At 51.7% G+C, this 18,308-nt stretch overlaps 6 protein-coding genes across 6 annotated transcripts; 3 read left to right on the top strand and 3 right to left on the bottom strand.

The window, feature by feature from the left end:
- Positions 1 to 164: 164 nt before the first annotated feature.
- On the bottom strand, positions 165 to 3,488 carry TrAtP1_011908 (uncharacterized protein). The gene is made up of 2 exons (XM_014084936.2): positions 3,396 to 3,488; positions 165 to 3,335 (listed from the first exon to the last, which is right to left on the bottom strand). Exon 2 carries the CDS (start codon positions 2,840 to 2,842, stop codon positions 170 to 172), a length of 2,673 nt encoding a protein of 890 aa, XP_013940411.1. The 5' UTR covers positions 2,843 to 3,335; positions 3,396 to 3,488; the 3' UTR covers positions 165 to 169.
- A 443-nt stretch (positions 3,489 to 3,931) lies between these two features.
- On the top strand, positions 3,932 to 6,502 carry TrAtP1_011907 (uncharacterized protein). The gene is made up of 5 exons (XM_066115304.1): positions 3,932 to 4,173; positions 4,285 to 4,314; positions 4,373 to 4,404; positions 4,480 to 4,539; positions 4,622 to 6,502. Exons 1-5 carry the CDS (start codon positions 4,057 to 4,059, stop codon positions 6,468 to 6,470), a joined length of 2,088 nt encoding a protein of 695 aa, XP_065971402.1. The 5' UTR covers positions 3,932 to 4,056; the 3' UTR covers positions 6,471 to 6,502.
- A 16-nt stretch (positions 6,503 to 6,518) lies between these two features.
- On the bottom strand, positions 6,519 to 9,190 carry TrAtP1_011906 (uncharacterized protein). The gene has a single exon (XM_014084935.2). The coding sequence runs from the start codon at positions 8,613 to 8,615 to the stop codon at positions 6,534 to 6,536; it is 2,082 nt and encodes a 693-aa protein (XP_013940410.2). The 5' UTR covers positions 8,616 to 9,190; the 3' UTR covers positions 6,519 to 6,533.
- A 563-nt stretch (positions 9,191 to 9,753) lies between these two features.
- On the top strand, positions 9,754 to 11,648 carry TrAtP1_011905 (uncharacterized protein; the record flags this gene model as incomplete). The annotated part of the gene is made up of 5 exons (XM_014084934.2): positions 9,754 to 10,297; positions 10,353 to 10,450; positions 10,507 to 10,619; positions 10,687 to 10,872; positions 10,937 to 11,648. The coding sequence occupies 5 exons, from the start codon at positions 9,754 to 9,756 to the stop codon at positions 11,646 to 11,648; spliced, it is 1,653 nt and encodes a 550-aa protein (XP_013940409.2).
- A 180-nt stretch (positions 11,649 to 11,828) lies between these two features.
- TrAtP1_011904 (uncharacterized protein) lies at positions 11,829 to 14,024 on the bottom strand (the record flags this gene model as incomplete). The annotated part of the gene is made up of 1 exon (XM_014084933.2): positions 11,829 to 14,024. One exon carries the CDS (start codon positions 14,022 to 14,024, stop codon positions 11,829 to 11,831), a length of 2,196 nt encoding a protein of 731 aa, XP_013940408.2.
- Positions 14,025 to 15,674: 1,650 nt separating this feature from the next.
- Positions 15,675 to 18,254, top strand: TrAtP1_011903 (uncharacterized protein). Its single transcript, XM_014084932.2, has 2 exons — positions 15,675 to 16,466; positions 16,514 to 18,254. Exons 1-2 carry the CDS (start codon positions 15,873 to 15,875, stop codon positions 18,176 to 18,178), a joined length of 2,259 nt encoding a protein of 752 aa, XP_013940407.2. The 5' UTR covers positions 15,675 to 15,872; the 3' UTR covers positions 18,179 to 18,254.
- Positions 18,255 to 18,308: the final 54 nt, after the last annotated feature.

Raw genomic sequence — 18,308 nt, 5'->3', positions numbered from 1 at the left:
ATGAAAACAACTTTGTAATATTAGAAAACACAAACACTATATTCTGTCTGACACTGAGATGGACAAACTATCCAGGATAGATCAACAGAAAATGAACAATTAACATAACATAACTTCATTATTCATTACTTGCTAATTCTGTAGACAGCTACTCTAGTGAAACTCCCCATTATAGCTTCACGGTGGTAGCCTTAACATTCTTACCGCTGACCTGGATGCTGGCGCCACTTCCATCCCATCCTCCTACTTCAAGCTGCAGCTTCTCCTTTGGCCAAAGCGTGACATAGTTGTCAGACCATGAAACAGGGTTTACATCGTTGCCGCTCTTATCAACAAGAGTTAGGCGAATAAAGACAGCCGGTACAGACGACTTGTTCTCGAGCGTCACAATACGGGTCTGCGTGCCCGGAACCCCAGGCGCAGGCTTACCAGGGCCAGTGGTGACGGAGACCTGAGCTGTAGACAGCTTGCTGAGAGGCGTGTAGTCGACAAACTTGGTGACTTGAGTGTAGTACCAAGTCGAGTTGTTCCAATCGAGCTTATCAATGGAGTTGGTGACCCAGTACACATTGCGACTCAAGACATTGCCGTTGTTATCAGACAGGACCAAGCGCAAAAAGGCAACGCTTGAAAGTGTGCCGATTTGGCTCGAGAAATCAACGACTTTAAAGCCTGAGTTGGCCTTTGTGTTGAAGTTGACAGACTTTTTAGCAAGTTGCTTGCCGCTGGTGTTAATAAGCTCAATGTCAACCTTGCGTGGGCCGTTCTTGTCTAGGGAGTGGTTGATGCCCCAAACTTCCTTGGTTTGGTAGTTGTATGCGACATGCTCAATACGGGAGCCAACTTTGGTGCCAAAGTAAGAGCCTGCAGGGTGAAGATAGTAGTCGAACTGGTTCCAGTGGAGACTCGGCCAAGCGTTGTTGAGCATCCAGTAGATAAGGCCGGTGGCAGGGCGATCGGCATTCCACAGAGCCCCAAAGCCTTCGTATTGAGATCGCGTCGCTTCATAGTCCATCATCTGGGCCTTGATGAGGTAGTCATCCAGAGAGCTTGGGGCGCCGTAGCGCTTCCAGAGGCCTTCGTTGTAAATTTGTCTGTTGTAGAACGAAGAGAGGTTGGTTGACATGTGGAATAGATTCTTGTTGGGCTGCTTCCACAAATCGTCCAGATCGCCCTGGGTGAGAAATCTCTTCAATGAGCCCATTTCAGGAGTACCAACGCCAGAGCCCAGCTCGGAGCCGAAACCAAAAGCAGCACCTAACCGATCGGCAGAGGGCTCAGTGTCGTACCAGTAATTGGGAGGCACCCAGTCGTATGGGCCGTCCATCTTCATGCCAGAAGGACCCAGAATTGCCGGATATCCACGCTTAGCCGCAGAAGCAATAATGGGCGTCTGCCAACCAGCGTTCTTCAAGTCATTGACATACATCGCAGCCGCCTCGTCATTCGGCCAGAAGTCGCTTCCAACAAGGAATGTCAGCACGCTGGGGTGCGGCTGAAGCACAGAAGCCTCATGGATCATGCTATAGTTGGCCGTTTCATAGTCTCCATCATCCCAAACAGGCGGCGGGAAAATTGCCAGTTCGTCATTATAAGCCCATGCCTCCCACTTGTCGCAGCACTCCCAGCCTGGCATGATCATTAAACCGTATTTGTCACAGATTTCGTAGAATTCGGGCTGTTCCATCTTTCCCTCGAGACGAACGGTATTCTGGTGCATGTCCAGCATATACTCAACAATGCGGGTAAAGCGGGCGCTGTCCCATCGCAGGAACATATCAGCGCCATAACCACCACCAACCACTTGGAAAGGGTGGCCGTTGACACTGTACTGTGTGTCGTTGTGCGAGTTGACAACAGAGGTAACTTTACGGACACCAAAGTTTGTCTGGGCCGTATCTGAGACCGCATTGTTGACCGAAAAGGTAACCTTGGCGTTGTAAAGAGGCTGGCCACCCCACTGCTTGGGCCACCAAATCTCTGGCTTCTTGAGAGTCTTCTTGAACTCGACCAGCTTCTTTTCGCCAGGACCAAGCTTGACGCTTTGCTTGATGGCATCTCCAGCGCATGAAGCATCGCCAGTCACAACAGCTGCGGCATCAACAGTAACTGCAAAGGTCTCCAGATTCTGGGCTTCAGCGCGGATGGTAACCTCTGCAGGGCTACTCTCAACCGGAACATCGATATCCACCACCACCGAGATGGGGCCCATGGAGACAGAGCCCGTCTGCTTGATTGTAATATCTCGCCAAATGCCACTTCCATTGTCGCTCGGGTAAGGGTTCCAGTCGACAAATCCGAGTCCAAAGTCATAAAGGTAGTCGGTCGGGTAGACTTGGACGACGAAGGCGTTTTTTTCGGCAGCGAGGTTGGTGATGTCGTAGGTGCGACCGCCATAAGCACCAGATTGGTAGTTGGAGTCGGCAATCTGTTTGCCATTGAGAAAGAGGTCGGCTTTGGAAGTAATTCCGTTTGTCTGGAGGATGAAATGCTTGCCCTTGGCCGGAGACAGCGCGAATTCCTGGCGGTATATCCAAGGAACGAGGAATTGGCCCCAGTTGACATGATTGAGGTTGTCAGAGTACCACAAGTCTTCGTCATTGTAAACTCCAGCGTTGATCAGGCATGCCATGATGGTGCATTTCGAAGTGCCTGCGTGGTACCACGATGAGGTGTCAACACCGGGTTTTGAAAGCCCCTTGAGATCTTTGCTAACGTCGGAAGATGACTTGAGGTCCCAATCTGGGATTGCAACTTGATCACCAGCTTTGGATGTTAAAGGAGCAGCTGCAGAGGCAAGGCCACTGCCCAGCAATAGGGCGGCGACAGCGTGGCCGATCATGTTTGCGGCCGAGGTACTGCGTAGACGCCACGAGAGCTGCGATGCTCACTTGCCTTTGGCCTTGGACGTCTTTCTCTCTGTCTCTAATCCCGGACTGTCGGCCCTCTTTATAAAGACGAGGACGTCAATTCTTCCTTCCCCACGGCACCAATTGCATAACTGGCCCAGCAACAGTATAGCCTTGCCAACAAGGCGGTCCTACCTTCCAACATTTCCAATTCGCCCCATGTCTAGCAAATTGGACCTTTGCCACAGACTTGTAAGCGGTAAAGATTGCTGGGACGTGATACAACGTTACCTTACTAACTGGGCAAAGTACACGAAACCTCGGCTGCCCGCCGAGCGGGCGAGGTTGCAGCAACTTTTAACTTGAGAGATTCTGCAGCTTGCTTGTTCCTGGTTGAAGCGGGGAAGCAATACAGCAGCACAGCCAGGGGCAGGGGTCGGTCATTATCGTACCGGTATTGGGGTAGCTGTTTACCGCAAGCGTGCTCTGAGCTCATCTTCATGTAAGTAAGCATATCAGACAATGTGGGTTGACAGGGTATCTTGCGTTGGAAATATCACATCCTCTAACAGGCAATTGGTTTGCTTCTTAAGAGAATAGGCACCATCACTCTCATAAGGTGCAGTAAAGGAATTCGCGATGCCCAGGCTTGTCAAAGTTACCACTCTCTTTGTTCGTAGATCAGTAAATCCAGCCATATCTGCTATACTCCGCAGTGGATCTTTTTGATAGCAAAAGTGCGGAGTAGCCTGAGCTTCCAATTTTCCACCACTGGATAAGCTTAGTTCGGCAAACTATCGGCCGACAAGGATCGCACGTCGCACGGATACGAAGCTGCAAAGCCTGGGGTGATGCCCAGAATGGCATGGATACAGTGCTCGAAAACCCGCTTAGAGGCCTGCGCAATGAAGCAAATGCTAGGCTGTTACCCCAAAGAGAGCAAGTAGAGAAATACCAAGAGGCAAATAGCACTTCCAATAGACACTGTTTAGTCATCAGGCCGTCGGTACGACTCAGCCCCCACCTGTTGGAATCCCCCTGTGATGCTTGCCTTTGAAGTTTAAGCTTCTTCTCAGCTTGATCGTTGATGTCAGATCCCGCCGCGTTGATGGCTTTATCGTTATGACAAGCATTTTCTGTGTCTAATGTTGCATCAGCCATACAATCTACCCCTGACCGCCTTCTAGCTTTCATTATGTAGGGTGCAATGGACAAGATTGTGTCTCCAGTCTCCCGCCCTATCTCAACGACCCACGATTCGCCGATCGTAACGACAGACTCAAGGCCAGCCGATACCCCACGTATCCGCAAGAAAAGGACTCCGGTAAGCATCTTCCGCATTAGCACTGCATATCTGCGTGGAAGGCTTCGGCCCGCCGCCATGTCACGTTGATGTCTGGCTCGGAATGCTCCGTAACTGACACATAGCTAATAGAAATCGTGCGGTGCATGTCGCCGCGCCAAGGTAGACGCGACTTCAAGTTTACACTGTAATAGAAAACGTTAGCTGATGGTGATCTCAGGCCAAGTGTGATGGCCAAAGGCCGTGCTCGCGGTAAGTTCGCTGAACTTCGACGACAAGAGAGGGTGAATTCTTGTCTGCTGGACTCTCGCTGATAGGTAGCATTAGATGCTGCTACTTGAAGAAGACTTGTGCTTTTACCGATCCTCCGAAAGAGGCTCACCAGCTGTACGTGCTACCCAAGGATTAGCCCCCAGTCACTTTTAATACCAGTCCCATGAATCGCTGACCATCTCATCAACTTGCACAGCCGGATAGAGGAACTTGAGCAGCAGGTTGCAGCCCTAAAGGATCAGCTCCGAAACTCACCAACAGCCCAGATTGGCTCTCATCTTGAGCCTAGTCATGCAGACATCGGAACAGCCTTACAGAACAGCCAATCGGGTGTTGGCCCAGCTCTCCATACTTTGGAGCATTCGGCAACATCCCACGATGTTGTCCAACTGGCACAACCATGTTCCACACCGAGAACTACAATAGACCACATCCACTCCAATGGACTCACGTCATTCATGCGTCCATCAAACACGCAGTCTCCTACGGATACCACGTTGTCCAATAAGCACGGAAAATCACATTTTGAGGTCGGATCTGTTACGTTGCCCGATTGCGTTGATGCAGGACTGCTTAGCCTTGAGCAGGCCAATCGGTACTTTGCCATCTTTTTTCAAGGATGCGATCATTATGTCCCAATCTTCGACCCTCAATATGACTCGTTTCACGGTATTCGCGAAAGAAGCAGCCTGCTTTTCAGCGCCATATGCACAGTCGGCTGCCGTGTCGTAATAGGGACTGACACGCAACAATGGCATATGTTGGATTTTCATGTTAAGAGAATGCTGAACTGTGCTTTGGCGAGGCCTGCTATGGCTTCGCTAGAGACCATTCAAGCATTATTGGTCCGCAGTTGTTATGCTTCGGAGCGATCTCTTCTTGTTGCGGCTGCAACTCGCATGGCGCTTGATCTCAACTTTCCAGATTCATACGATGCGATGATTAATCGATCCGTAGTACCGACAACGCATGGAAAGAATTTGACAAGTGTCGATGAAGATACACTCATTCTAATGCGAAGAGCAAGAACGTGGCTTCATCTCTTTGTCTTGGGGCACATTCTCCACGTCGATGCTGCGGACCTGCCAACGTTTAAATTCGTGGGAGATTCTCGAAGGTCCCGAATCATTTTAAAAAACCCTGCCGCGACTGAACTCGATTTGTTTCTCTTCTCCCAAGTCGAGCTAAATACCATTCGTGGAAGAGTTTACGACTCATTAGCCAGTCACACTGACTTGGATGACGAAAGCATGATGGACGTAGTCCGCGAGGCTAAAATCGACATCTCCATATGGTTTGACGATTGGGCACACATCTTTGACAAGCACAAGGTACAATCTCCGTGGCTCAGCGTTAATTTACGAGTTCAAAAGTGCTGGGCTGAAAACATGGCGCTTTGCCGCGCCGTGCGAGCGTCTGGAGTCGAAAATGTCGACTTCATGTCACCCGCTCAACGATCGGTCGTTGCCATGGCAAAAGACGCCTTGGAAGAGCATCTAGACATAATGATTGAGGAATCGAGACTATATATCCGCAATCTCCAATTCGCAATGGACTTTGTCTGGGCGAAATGCGCTTTTTGCTATTTACTTCTTCTCAAGCTCTCTATTCTTTTGCCCGAGAGCAAAGGACGCTCCAGTAAAGAGCTGGTGGCACACGGTAATATCCTTCTCACTGAACTTAGTGAAGCCAGCGGTGGTAGTCATAACGGGAGTCGAAGCAATACCGGAAAGCAATACCTGCAGCTGCTTCAAAGCGGCATTGAAAAGTTTAGCAGCGTCACGTACGAGACTCACGATGCGGCTTTGGGCGCTGTAAATGACGAAATCTATTCATCTCGACGAACGCCGGGTTTTGGAATACAGAATCGTGTGGAATTGGATTCATTTGTACCCGAGCAATTCATATTTGAGTGGGACTTTCCTGGGCTCACCTTGTTTTCCTCGTCGGCCACTGGTGTTGCCTGGCTTGACGATATTCTTGTAGAGGCGCTTAATGGAGGAGAAGACATCTTTGGGTGGTTATCAGCAGATGTTGAGGGATGAATTTTCGTAGAAATAGTAATTCCTATCAAACCGTAATGTAATCTATCTGTTTTCTTTTCTAAACTAACCAAGCTGGAATCTCTTCTTTCCCTCGTTATCCGCGCCCAGTCCATGAACCTGTAAACCTTCGCTTGAAATAACCACTCGCGAGTCTCCGGGAGGGAGCACAATAACAGGCGCTTTCCATGGCGCCACGTATCCTGAAGTCTCATCCCTAGAAAATTGAACCTTGATTGTCGACCCTTCAACGGAGTATTCAATGCTATATTTGGACACCTTGTTCTTTGCCACAGCCGATACACCATCATCTTCATACCAAACCGTCTTATACTTCTTCGTACTACTAGACCCTTCACGAGGAGGAAAGATCTCGACTGCACGATAGTCGTCTAGCGGAAGGTCTGCGACATTTTCCTTTTCGCCAGGAGACAGAACTTGCACGTCTTTACCAACCGGGATGGCCGTTCCAACCTTGGCGAGAACTGGAATGCCGGCGCCGTGCCACTCGGCATCTATCGTGGCCCATTGTCCCGCTTCCAAGTATTGATAGGGAGCCTTGAGATTAATGTAGCCTTCATCGTCATCGGAGGCCTTGGGGAGATATACGCGTGCTTGGGTTGCACCAGGTTCATATACGCCACCGATCAAAAGCGAGTCTCCAAGCCAGTATTGCGTCTCTCCTTCTGTAATTAGCTCCGTCCATACTTCTGGGTCCTTCTCATAGCCCCAACCTGTCCATCTTTGTGGCGGAATAGCCGTTTGGTGGCTCTCTAGCATCAGAGAATAGATGTATGGAATCATGGCATATCTTCGCTTAATCGCTTTCCGGACCAGATGAGTAATTTCAGGGTACATCCATGGCTCAATGACATCTCCAATACTGTTCTCATTTATGGTCTTGAAACAGTTGATGGCAAAGCGCTGTGAGTAGGTGCCCAGCTGCACCCATCGAAGAAGCAGCTCAGGAGATGGCTGAGGGCCCTCAAACCCTCCAATATCATGACCATAGCACTGCAGCAAAGACATGCCCGCATTAAGAGCAAGGGCATTGGAGCCCTTCATGCTGGCCCAGCTAGTGGTGTTATCTCCGCTCCATGAGCTGCAGGCATATCGCATAGTACCAGTTGTAGCGCTACGAGTAAGCACGAATGGCCGCACATCAGGATTAACATCCACAAGGGCATCGTGAGATGCTTTGCCATGAAGCTCCGTGTGCAGACTCCGGCCCCATAGACCAATCTGAGGCCTGTCTTTAACTTCGTCTCTCAACGTTAGAGAAGGCTGATCTAGCGCACAGATCCATCCGTCATCAGTGACTGTGTACTCGTTGTTGTCGTTCCAGATGCAGTCAATGCCTTCCTGACTCAGCTTCTTGACGCCTTCATACCACCACTTGAATCCAGCAGCAGAAGTGAAATCAATGTGTCCGCCCTCGGCGCTTTCGCCACCGCCAGCACTCCAAAGCCGGGTTACCGCCGTCTTTTTGGTATGAGGATCGATGAATAATGCATTTGCTGCTTTGAGCTTCTCATACTCTGGGTGAGTGGCGATGACATATGGCTTGACGTTGGCTATGAGTCTCATGCCGAGTTTGTGATACTCCTTGATAAAGCCTTCTGGGTCTGAGAATCGATGGCGATTCCAGGTAAACACGTTGCGTGTTTTCGGAGGCTGTTCTGCCACTGTGTAGCCAGACGACATTTGGTACGCCGAGCAGGGAATATCGTGCTCCTTCATCTTCCGTGCAAGGTCAAGCAGTGCCTCGGACGCTGGCGGGTCATCAAGCATGGAGTACTTCATGCCACCCGAGAGGTAGCCAAATGCCCATCTCGGCACAAGCAGAGGATATCCAGCCAGAGCAGCGTATGTCGTGACAATGTCCTTGAGGGTTTTGCCAACAATGATGTACTCTTCCAATCCACCGTAATCTTGTCGATACACCTTGTAACGACCCCACATGCCGTCCATCTCAGCTCCAATGGAATATGAGCCCCGCGCATGAGAGGTTGAGAATAGAGCCACGCAGCCACTGGGCGTCGCGTTTATGAGCAGCGGAATGTTTTTGTACAGAGGATCAGTGCGATAAACGTCGTATCCAAAACTGTCTGTTGCCGAAAGCTCAAACTTTCTCCCAGCCAAGTTCATTGGCGCTGCCTTTTCGCCCAGGCCAACGTACAGGGTATCTCTGTTGTAGCGCGAGTAATGGGCAATGCCTTCACCGTCGACAACGTATGAGCGATTTGGCAGATCTTCATGGAGAGGCCCGTTCTCGTGGCCTTCCAAAAAAACGGATACCAGGGGGAGAGGATTCGGTCCAGTCAACTGTAACCGTAATTGGGCCGATTTTGATCTCCTTTTTGGTGCTGGTAGATGATGCTTTCACAGCGGCGTCTATTTGCTTTTCAGGCAGAGGCACGCTCGGATGAGGAGGCAGAGGATGCGTCTTGGACGTGAATGTCGTTCGAAATACATTGTGGTGTAGAGCATCGATTGTGAACTGGAACGGAAGCTGAGAATCTGTAGAATCAAGCTGCAGCAGCTTGCCTGAGCCAGCTGTGCTCTCGACCCATGTCGACGGGACACGCTCTTGTTGGGGCATCGTTACGATAGACAATAGCAGAGATCTTTGATAAAACAAATTGATGTATGAGAAAAGAATGAGAGGAGACAAAAACGAGTAGTATCTGCAAAGTCAAGGACGACGGGCTGGAAGCTGTTTATATGCTGGTGTTACACGTGTATGTATCTGGAGATTACTACTGGTAGTCCCTCTGATGTGGATCAAGCTGTATGGGAATAAAGGCCGATTTCGGTTCTTATTTCCTGCCTTCTTACAGCCTTCTTCATCCACCGATTATTAGCATACGTTTCAATACCTATATTCACTTTTCTTAGAATCCTCATTACGTGTAAGAAATGTATCAAGCGGGAAAACGTAAAAATGTCCGCTGAGGGGCAACTCAACCCGGAGAAAGCCTGGTCAATCCCGACGGACAAAACTCGCCAAGTCCGGCCAACCTATCAAGTAACACGAATCCTTCCCCGCATTCTACCCTCCCAGGACCCTTTGCTTCCCCCATGGGGTTGGGTGGCGCTTCAAACGGCTGATGCCTTTCCCTTTTCATGTAGTCTGGGGAAAGAAACGCGTGAGACGTGAGCATTTATAAATATCATAGAGCATGACCTTCAGCTGGAGCGGTGAAAGTATGAATGATTGCAGCCGCATCCGCACTCATAGGCTTCTATAACGTTGTACTGTATTGATCAGAAAGGGGCCATTACGATGGCTACTCAAAAGGACAACCCCGATATCATCCATCTCGAAACTCCACACACACAAGACGCCTCCAAGAACAGCGCCAGCGAAATCACTCCTGTCCCCAAACCCACTAATCTCCCCGTCACAGGCAGAGACAAAGCTGCCCAGTTCCTCAAACAAGCCAACCACTCCGCCATCGTCGTCACCCCCAGCGAAAATGCCCGCATCCTCCGCAAGATCGACCTCCACATCCTCCCCATCGTCCTCTTCGTCTACTGCCTCCAGTCCCTAGACAAGACCACCCTCTCGTACGCCTCCGTCTTTGGCCTCATCGACGACACGCACCTCGAGGGCGAGCAGTTTTCATGGCTGGGCTCCGTGGTGTACGTCGCCCAGCTGGTCTTCCAGCCGCTGGTGGCGTACGCGCTGGTCAAGTTGCCAGTGGGCAAGTTTTGCGCAACAATGGTGTTTTGCTGGGGGGCGGTGCTGTGTGGGATGACGGCGGCAAAGAGCTTTGGGGGGTTGATGGCGGCGAGGCTGTTGTTGGGGGCGTTTGAGGCATCTGTTGGTAAGTCTAAAGAAAAACGATGGTTATTGATATTCAAACTAATATTTCGAATCAGCTCCGACGTTTATTGCTGTCGTGCAAATGTGGTACCGACGAAAGGAGCAGACAACCCGTAACGCATCTTGGTATGCTATGCTTGGAGTTGTCAATATGGTAAGATACGAATCTTCAAACTATTAGACGTTTGAATCTTTTCTAACGAGGTACAGCTCGGAAGTCTTCTCACATACGGCCTCGGCCACATAAAATCAACTCTCCACCCATACCAAATCATCTTCCTCTTCTGCGGCTGCATCACCGTTGCCTTTTCAGTAGTCATGTAGTACGTTGATACAAACCTCCTCCCTACGTTTTCCCTTCTCACGCAAAGCTTACTTACACCCACACAGCTTCTTCATGCCTGATTCCCCAATGGAGGCCAAGTTCCTCAAAGAAGACGAAAAAGTCATTGCCATTGAGCGTCTCCGCATGAACCAAATGGGCATTGGCTCCGGCGTCTGGAAATGGGACCATGTCCGCGAAGCCATGCTCGATCCAAAGACGTGGCTCTGGTTCTGCCTCATGCTCACCATTTCGTAAGCCCCCCCCAAACATCTACTCTCATGCTATCAACGCCACTAACAACTGTATTTCCAACAGCATCCCTAGTGGTGGCATTTCCACCTTTGGCCCTCTCATCATCCAGTCCTTTGGCTTCGACTCCTTCACCACGATCCTCTTCAACATCCCCTTTGGCGCCGTGCAGATGATTTCCACCCTCGGCGGCGCCTGGGTCTCGGACAAGATACACATGAAGTCCGCCGTCCTCCTGTTCCTCTGCCTCCCCCCCATCGCAGGCTGCGTCATCCTCCTCGTCACAGGCCGAGCGCCCTCCGACCGAGCCGTGCTCCTCGTCGGATACTACATCATCTCTGTATACCCCGGCATTTCTCCTCTCATCTACTCGTGGTCCGGGCAGAATACTGCTGGCGACACGAAGCGAAAAGTAACCACCGCCATGCTCTTCATCGGAGCGAGCGTCGGCAACATTATAGGTCCGCAGCTGTTCAAGCCTAATGAGAAGCCACGCTACGATCGCGGCCTACGATCAAACCTAGCACTTTTTGTGGTGCTGGCAGTTTTGATCGTCATAGGCATGCTTTGGATCAAGATCCTCAACAGACGACAAGCGGCGAGACGGCGAGAGCTGGGCAAGTCAGAAGTCATTCAAGATCTGAGCATGATGGATAGGAAGAAGGATGGTAGTGAGTATGCTGAGGAAGGTCTCAATATGGGAGATGAGAATGTTGGAGACAAGGCGTTTGAAGATGTGACGGACTTGCAGAATGAAGATTTCATCTATGTTTATTAATATGCACTAATGAGTGGGTATATGTATATAAGAATGACTCCAAAAATTTCCCAAGTTCTATATGACATGATGTGAGTGAATATGTGAATTACTTATGCAAGGTAGAAGATGGCTAAATGTCAAGGTTTAGACAAGACTGTTTGTACCAATTTGAGTCACGTTGAAATGCCCAAGTGAATGTCAAGTTTTCGTATTTGCAAATAGGGGCAATGGAGGATCACTCTCATCACTGAGGGGTGTAATGGGACCGCTGTGCGACAGCAGCCTACGGCCACCATCTCCGCTGCTCATGTTGGCATCGCTGCTGGCCTTCCATTCTGCCATGGTCACGCCACGCCGAAAGTGGGATGTCAAGTGCTGGACTCTTTCGTCCCAGCTGTACGTCTTGAGCTGACAGAAACCGCAAACGCTCTCAAACTTGTCTTGCCGATGCTGCAATAGATGCAGGTCAGGCTTCCAACCTTCCCATTTCCGGCAGCGGTGGAATTTGTGCAGATGCTGCCACAGGTGATCTTTGCGAGTAAAGGTTCGCTCGGACACGGGGCGTTCTGCACACGACTGGAACTCGTGAGATTGGACGTGTTCATCTGATGGCGACTGTTGCCCACAAAAGATGCATTCTGGCTCGCCATGGTTGACGCGCCAAACAAGTAATGACTGGTCTTTGGGGACAGGCACTTTGCAGATCCAGGAATCGAGACCAGGCAGGTGAATAGATCTCTCATGGCGGACCCAGTCGTACTTTTTCTTGAAGCCTTGGAGACAAAAGGTGCACTGAAACATGAGCGCTTTGCCTCGCTCTGCTGCCGCTCCTGTATGAACCGCGGTCGATGATAGGCCGGATATAAAATCGCCGCCATCGCCGCCATGGAGGGAGCTTTGTGCGGATAGGGAGAATATACCTGCATCATCGGAATGATAAAAGGAGAAAGCGGACGAGCCTGAATTGGACGACGCCTCGTAGCCGTTGACGACGTTGTTGTGGTTGAAAATTGCAGACTCGCTGCTGGCCGAGGAAGGGGCGCCATCGGTGCCATAGTTGCCATCGGAATTGTAATTGTGTGCGTCTCCGCCGTCAAGCTGACTATTGGAGATGGCCTTTTCGATATCCGAAGCCGAGACGGGTTCCTCGTTTGGGGGCGAATGTCTCCATCGTTCCATCGGAGACATGCCAGTTAGCAGCGTCTGGGGCATGGGAGATCCTTGCAGGAAGACTTTGGTACTGTTGTTCTGGTGCGACTGCGCAGTCAGCCGATGTCGACGTCTAGCATTGGCGAACCAATTAATAACCTGAGTCTTGCTCAGGCCGCTCTGCTCGGCAAGGACGGATTTTTCGTCTTCGGATGGGTACGGGTGCTCCTGATGCGTGGCGAACCAGTTCCTCAGCACGCGAGTCTTCTTGACGGACCGAGTGCTGTTTCTCTTGTACGAGACAATGGACGAAGAGCGAGTAGCAACCGGGCCAGCACCTCGCTCGATTCGCCATTGTCTCGTCCCTTCGATGGCAGTAGCACCGTCTCCCTCTTCGTTGACCCCATGTAGATGGCCAATGACGGGGAGTGTAGTCTCGTAAGCGGAGGCTTCTCTTTTGCCGCGCTCAGCAAGACTGCAGTCACGGTAGAGGGCCACGCAGGCGGAGCACGAGCTGATGGGATTTGGATTTGCAGACGTGGTCTGGAGGATGAGGCACTGGAGCCGCAGTCGTCGACAGTAGTTGCAGGGAACGGGAGGGCGATGAGCACCGTTTTTGATGAAGAACTCGTCGATGGCGTTGATGTGGAGGCTCTTGGCGATATCGTCCCCCTGCGATGTCTGTTGCAGCAGCTGGTGCGTATCAGCTCCCTGCTGGCCGGATCCCCAGAAGCCGTCGGTGACGCTATTCACAGTGTCTTCAACGGCAAACTGCAGCGGTGCGGTGCCGTCAAAGGGAGAGCTGGAGCCATCGCCGAGGAGGAGCCCATGGCCATGGCCGGGGCCGATTGCGGGACCGAGCTCATACTGGTAGTCGGCGGGGAATCCGGGGCCTCTTCCGACAGGGCTGTAGGGGCTGCCGGCGTAGGGATCGGAGACGGCGAAGAAGGAGGGCCCAAACTGGTCCATGGACTCGGCCGTCTGCAGCTGGCGCGGGTGCTGGGCTGAGGCCTGTGGTGGATGCTGCTGAAGCTGAAGCTGATGCTGATGCTGGAACGGCAGCGGCTCCGAGTCTGGCTGGAGCGGCAAGGCGGCGTGAGGCTGAGGCTGGGGCTGGGGCTGGAAATGAGGCTGGAGATGAGGCTGGTGAAAGGCGTCCATCGGCGCGACATTGCCGGCGTTACTCCGGCCTCCGATCTCGTCGGCCGCAAAAACCAGCACGCCATCGTCCACGCCGGGATCCATCTCGCTGCCCACAGCCAGCGCACTCTCGGAATTTGCAGCAGTTGCTGGCCCCAGATCAGCGCACAGTGCTCCGTCAGCGCCCTTGACTCGCCTCCTCGATGTCTCACGACGGCAAACGCGCCTTGGGTCTGCGGCGAGTCGATGCGTCAATTGCGCTTACACGATGGCGAATCTTGCTGCTGCCCTTGCAGGATCTGGAACAGGCTCTGCAACAGGCTCTCGTGCCACGGCCAGCGCCCAATCGCCACGCCGGGACATGGATCGACGGCCAGCTTCACAGCGCCTTTGGTGCGCCAGCAGCACGGCGGCAGGCGGTGTCTCGGCGCTTCGGTGCGGGCCCTTCTGGAGCTGCTGTTGGGGTCTCCGTTTGGGGGTCCTTTTTTTCTCTCTCGTCTGTCCGAGCACAGAACTGCGTTTGGCGCGTGGAGAAGGCGCACGCTTGGAGGGTGAAGAATGCCCAATGGCTCAGGCTTGGTCGTAGCAGGAGGGCGCTTTTTGGCAGATGCAGCGCTCGGGGTACATTCTGCTATGTAAGTAAGCGGGGGTCCAGCACGTGCGCCCTCTGATATAGGCCCATATGCCCATCTGTAGTGCGACTATTGCGATATGGACTGTACGACTCGCCGTACTATCGGCGCCTTCTATCAACAGCTAATTGGGGCAGATTTGTAACATCAGTGTAGATGGCCTAGATGCTACGTACAACCTCTATTCTTCGTCCGTCTTTTCGAGCTCTGGCATTTATTGAATACTAATCCATATGGCGACATGATGACTGAGCATGATGAATAACACATTGCGCTGCGAGAGCATGCGCCTACAAGATACATGCACGCCTTCTTCTACATGCTCTGCTACGTCAAAAGTACAGACACGGTGGTTGAAATCAACCGCAACAGCGCCCTCCAAAAACAAAATAAGACTAAGGAGATGGAGGCAATTTCAATTTCCAATCAAGACATCTCAAGAGATTCCATACGAGCTGCGTATTGTTTGTTTGGTACAGAATTAGTCAGCTACTGTCCAGATTCAAGCTGAGAGGGCGCTCTGCAGCATCGTGCATGTATCAACACGAAATCGAGAGGCCTCAAGCGTGCTCCGTATCAGTGCATTATAGCGTCCATCTTACAGCGCCTTACAGTGGGCATATCCAAGGAAAAGCGCCTTCTGCCGCAGCCAAAGAGGGGCAGCCCAAGATTATCAGCGCATATGCACAGTACATGTACCCGGTACATGATGCAGATGATGAGGCATAGACCCGCCCAAAGAGGAAAGAATCACAGCAGCATCAGCAAACAACAGGAGGAGAAACAAGGCCAGGAGGAGAAGCAAAAATCGACCAATGCACCGGATGCTTTCCCGCCCGCTCACAGCGTCTCCAGCACTTACCGTCTTGGGCGAATCTTGCAGATTTGCGTGGTGGCTGGCATCAAACCGGCCGCTCATTGGCTTCGCACCAAGCCTCGCACCAAAAGCTTCTTGGATAGAAGCAGAGGCCAGCGCAAAAAATAGTCCGGGTATTGGCTATGGAGATGGGATGCAAATGGAGATTGGCTTTCTGCGCCATACATGCCCCTAGAGATCGCTCCAGGGATGGCAAACCACACAAACCGGCGAGTCAAGCACGATAGGACCTACTATATGCCTACAAGTTAAAAGGGAGGCGGCTCCCCTCGGCCTCTTCTCCCCATCCGCTAATCAGCTTCTCTTTCGTTGCTTTTTCTATTACCCTTTTTCCTTTTTCCGAATTGCACGCCATCATCACATCATCTTCCTCTTCATTCCTATCCATCCCTCGCCCTTCTTCTCCCTTTGTAAATCACACCACTCTCACTTTCCGCATCAGCCATGACTCGTGCTGAACGCCGTCCCGTCTTCTTCAATCCCGCTGCCAAATCATGGACGGCACCGGTGACGGATTCCCCAGATCTGGCCTATCAATTCCACCAGCAGCTGCCGCAATATAAGCCAACCAAGCTAGTTCCTCTTGAGGACCTGGCCAAGGAACTCGGCGTCCGTGCCATCCACCTCAAGGACGAGACATGCAGACTGGGACTCCCTTCCTTCAAGATCCTGGGAGCTTCATGGGGCACATTTCGAGCCATCGCCCAGAAACTCAACCTTCCTCTAGACTCCCCCCTGGACTCTATTAAAGAAGCTCTATCAACCACCAGCGTCTCCTTATACGCAGCCACCGATGGAAACCATGGACGGGCTGTGGCTCGCATGGCGTCCATCCTGGGTGTCCCGGCCCAGATCCACGTACCCGGGTGCATGCACAAGGCTACCATCGAGCTGATCAAGTCAGAAGGCGCTCGCGTTGTCGTTTCGGATAGCTTCTACGACAAAGCTGTAGTTGATGCACGTGAGGCAGCTGCGCAAGATGGCACCGCCATTGTTGTTCAGGACTATGCTTCGGGGGACTATGTTCAGATTCCACAGGCAAGTATACCAGTTTTTAATATGAATCCCGCTCTAACATTTATTAGTGGATTGTTGACGGCTACCGCACCATGATGCTGGAGATTGATAGCCAGCTGGGGGCTACTACCCCTGACCTCGTCGTGGTCCCGGTGGGAGTCGGTTCCTTTGCCCAGGCCGTTGTCACGCATTATAAACAGGGGAAACAGACCGCAGTTTTGGCAGTCGAGCCGGACACCTCAGCTAGCCTCTGGAAGAGTCTCACGCACGGAGACTCCTTGACAATATCGGAAAAAGCGCCTAGTATCATGTCCGGTCTGGATTGCGGGACCCCTTCATCGATTTCCTGGTCAATTCTTCAGCACGGAGTCGATGCTAGCCTCTCGATTTCGGACTTTGAAGCTCATCAAGCCTGCGGATATTTGGCTTCTCAAAACATACCCGTTGGGCCTTGCGGTGCTGCCCCTATTGCCGCTTTGAGGAGGCTGGAGGCCTCTGACAGAGAGAAACTGGGCCTCACCAAGGACTCGGTTATCGTTATCCTTTGCACAGAAGGCGCGAGAGATTATGCCGTCCCGCATAACGTGGCAAGCAATGACCCCATAGAGTTGACGCAAACCTTGGTCAGGATATACTCAGCCAGCCCCTCCTTAGGATCTATCCCTGGCCCTGGAGAGACGGCCATCGCCCGCTACATTACCGCCTGGATGGAACATCGGGACATTGAGACCCACTGGATTGAGCCAACACCGGGGCGGCCTTCTGTGGTGGGCGTCGTTCGAGGATCTGGCGGCGGTAAGAGTCTGATGCTCAACGGCCACACTGATACCGTAACTATCACAGAGTATGAAGGCGATCCCCTCAGCGGCGAGATTCGAGATGGCAAGCTCTATGGCCGTGGAGCTGCCGATATGAAGTGTGGTGTTGCGGCCGCAATGGTCTCACTCGCCAATGCGAAGAAGCAGCGCTTAAAAGGAGACGTCATCTTCGCGGGAGTAGCAGACGAGGAGTTTGCTAGTATCGGCACGCAGCAGGTGTTGGAGGCAGGCTGGACCGCCGATGCTGCTCTCGTCAATGAGCCGACCGGCTTGGAAATCTTGTACGCGCACAAAGGTTTCGTCTGGTTTGAAATAGACATCCATGGCCTTGCCTCTCATGGATCGAGATATGACCTTGGCATCGACGCCATCTGTAAAGCAGGATACTTCCTCGTTGAGCTGGATAAGCATGCAGCCCATCTTACGCAGCAGGCCGGCGATCCCATTCTCGGACCGGGAAGTATACATGCCTCCATCATCAAGGGCGGGGAGGAGATCTCATCCTACCCCTCCTTTACGCAAGTTCAGCTCGAACGGCGAATTATCCCCGGCGAAACGAAAGAGTCTGTTGAAAAGCAACTGCGAGAAATTCTCGACGGCCTGGTTGAAAGAATTCCCAACTTCAAATACGACATTCGGGCAACCTTTGAACGCTCACCGTTCAAAGCCTCTCTCGACCATCCATTCACCAAACTCGTTTGCAAACATGTCACAAACACCCTGGGCGAAGAGGCAGTGGTCATTGGAACTCCACACTGGACTGATTGTGCGTTGTTGGCTGATCACGGTATTCCCGTGCTGCTTTGGGGGCCCAAGGGCGTTGGACTACACGGAAAGTTGGAATATGTTGAAGTTGACTCGATAAAACAGGTTGCAGATACACTGACGGCAATTGCGGCAGAGTACTGCAGCTAAAGTATCAAGTAAATAAAAACGTAAAATATTAATATATAGATCATCTGCATCATTGCAATTTTAACATTCATGTTTTAAACAGATGCACATTGAGCCTACTGCTCACTAAACTTCTTCCCAGTCACCAACT

The sequence above is a fragment of the Trichoderma atroviride genome, chromosome 6 (genome assembly GCF_020647795.1).
Source record: "Trichoderma atroviride chromosome 6, complete sequence".
NCBI classification, from domain to species: Eukaryota; Fungi; Ascomycota; class Sordariomycetes; order Hypocreales; family Hypocreaceae; genus Trichoderma; species Trichoderma atroviride.
This window is presented reverse-complemented; position numbering and strand designations above follow the sequence as displayed.

Excerpts from the sequence above, each read along its gene's own strand:
- TrAtP1_011908 (XM_014084936.2), bottom strand. The coding sequence starts at position 2,842 with ATGATCGGCCACGCTGTCGCCGCCCTATTGCTGGGCAGTGGCCTTGCC.
- TrAtP1_011907 (XM_066115304.1), top strand. The coding sequence starts at position 4,057 with ATGGACAAGATTGTGTCTCCAGTCTCCCGCCCTATCTCAACGACCCAC. Across the intron at positions 4,315-4,372 it reads GTGCATGTCGCCGCGCCAAG|GCCAAGTGTGATGGCCAAAG; the intron begins GTAGACGCGACT and ends TGGTGATCTCAG. Across the intron at positions 4,405-4,479 it reads GGCCAAAGGCCGTGCTCGCG|ATGCTGCTACTTGAAGAAGA; the intron begins GTAAGTTCGCTG and ends AGGTAGCATTAG.
- TrAtP1_011906 (XM_014084935.2), bottom strand. The coding sequence starts at position 8,615 with ATGAACTTGGCTGGGAGAAAGTTTGAGCTTTCGGCAACAGACAGTTTT.
- TrAtP1_011903 (XM_014084932.2), top strand. The coding sequence starts at position 15,873 with ATGACTCGTGCTGAACGCCGTCCCGTCTTCTTCAATCCCGCTGCCAAA. Across the intron at positions 16,467-16,513 it reads ACTATGTTCAGATTCCACAG|TGGATTGTTGACGGCTACCG; the intron begins GCAAGTATACCA and ends AACATTTATTAG.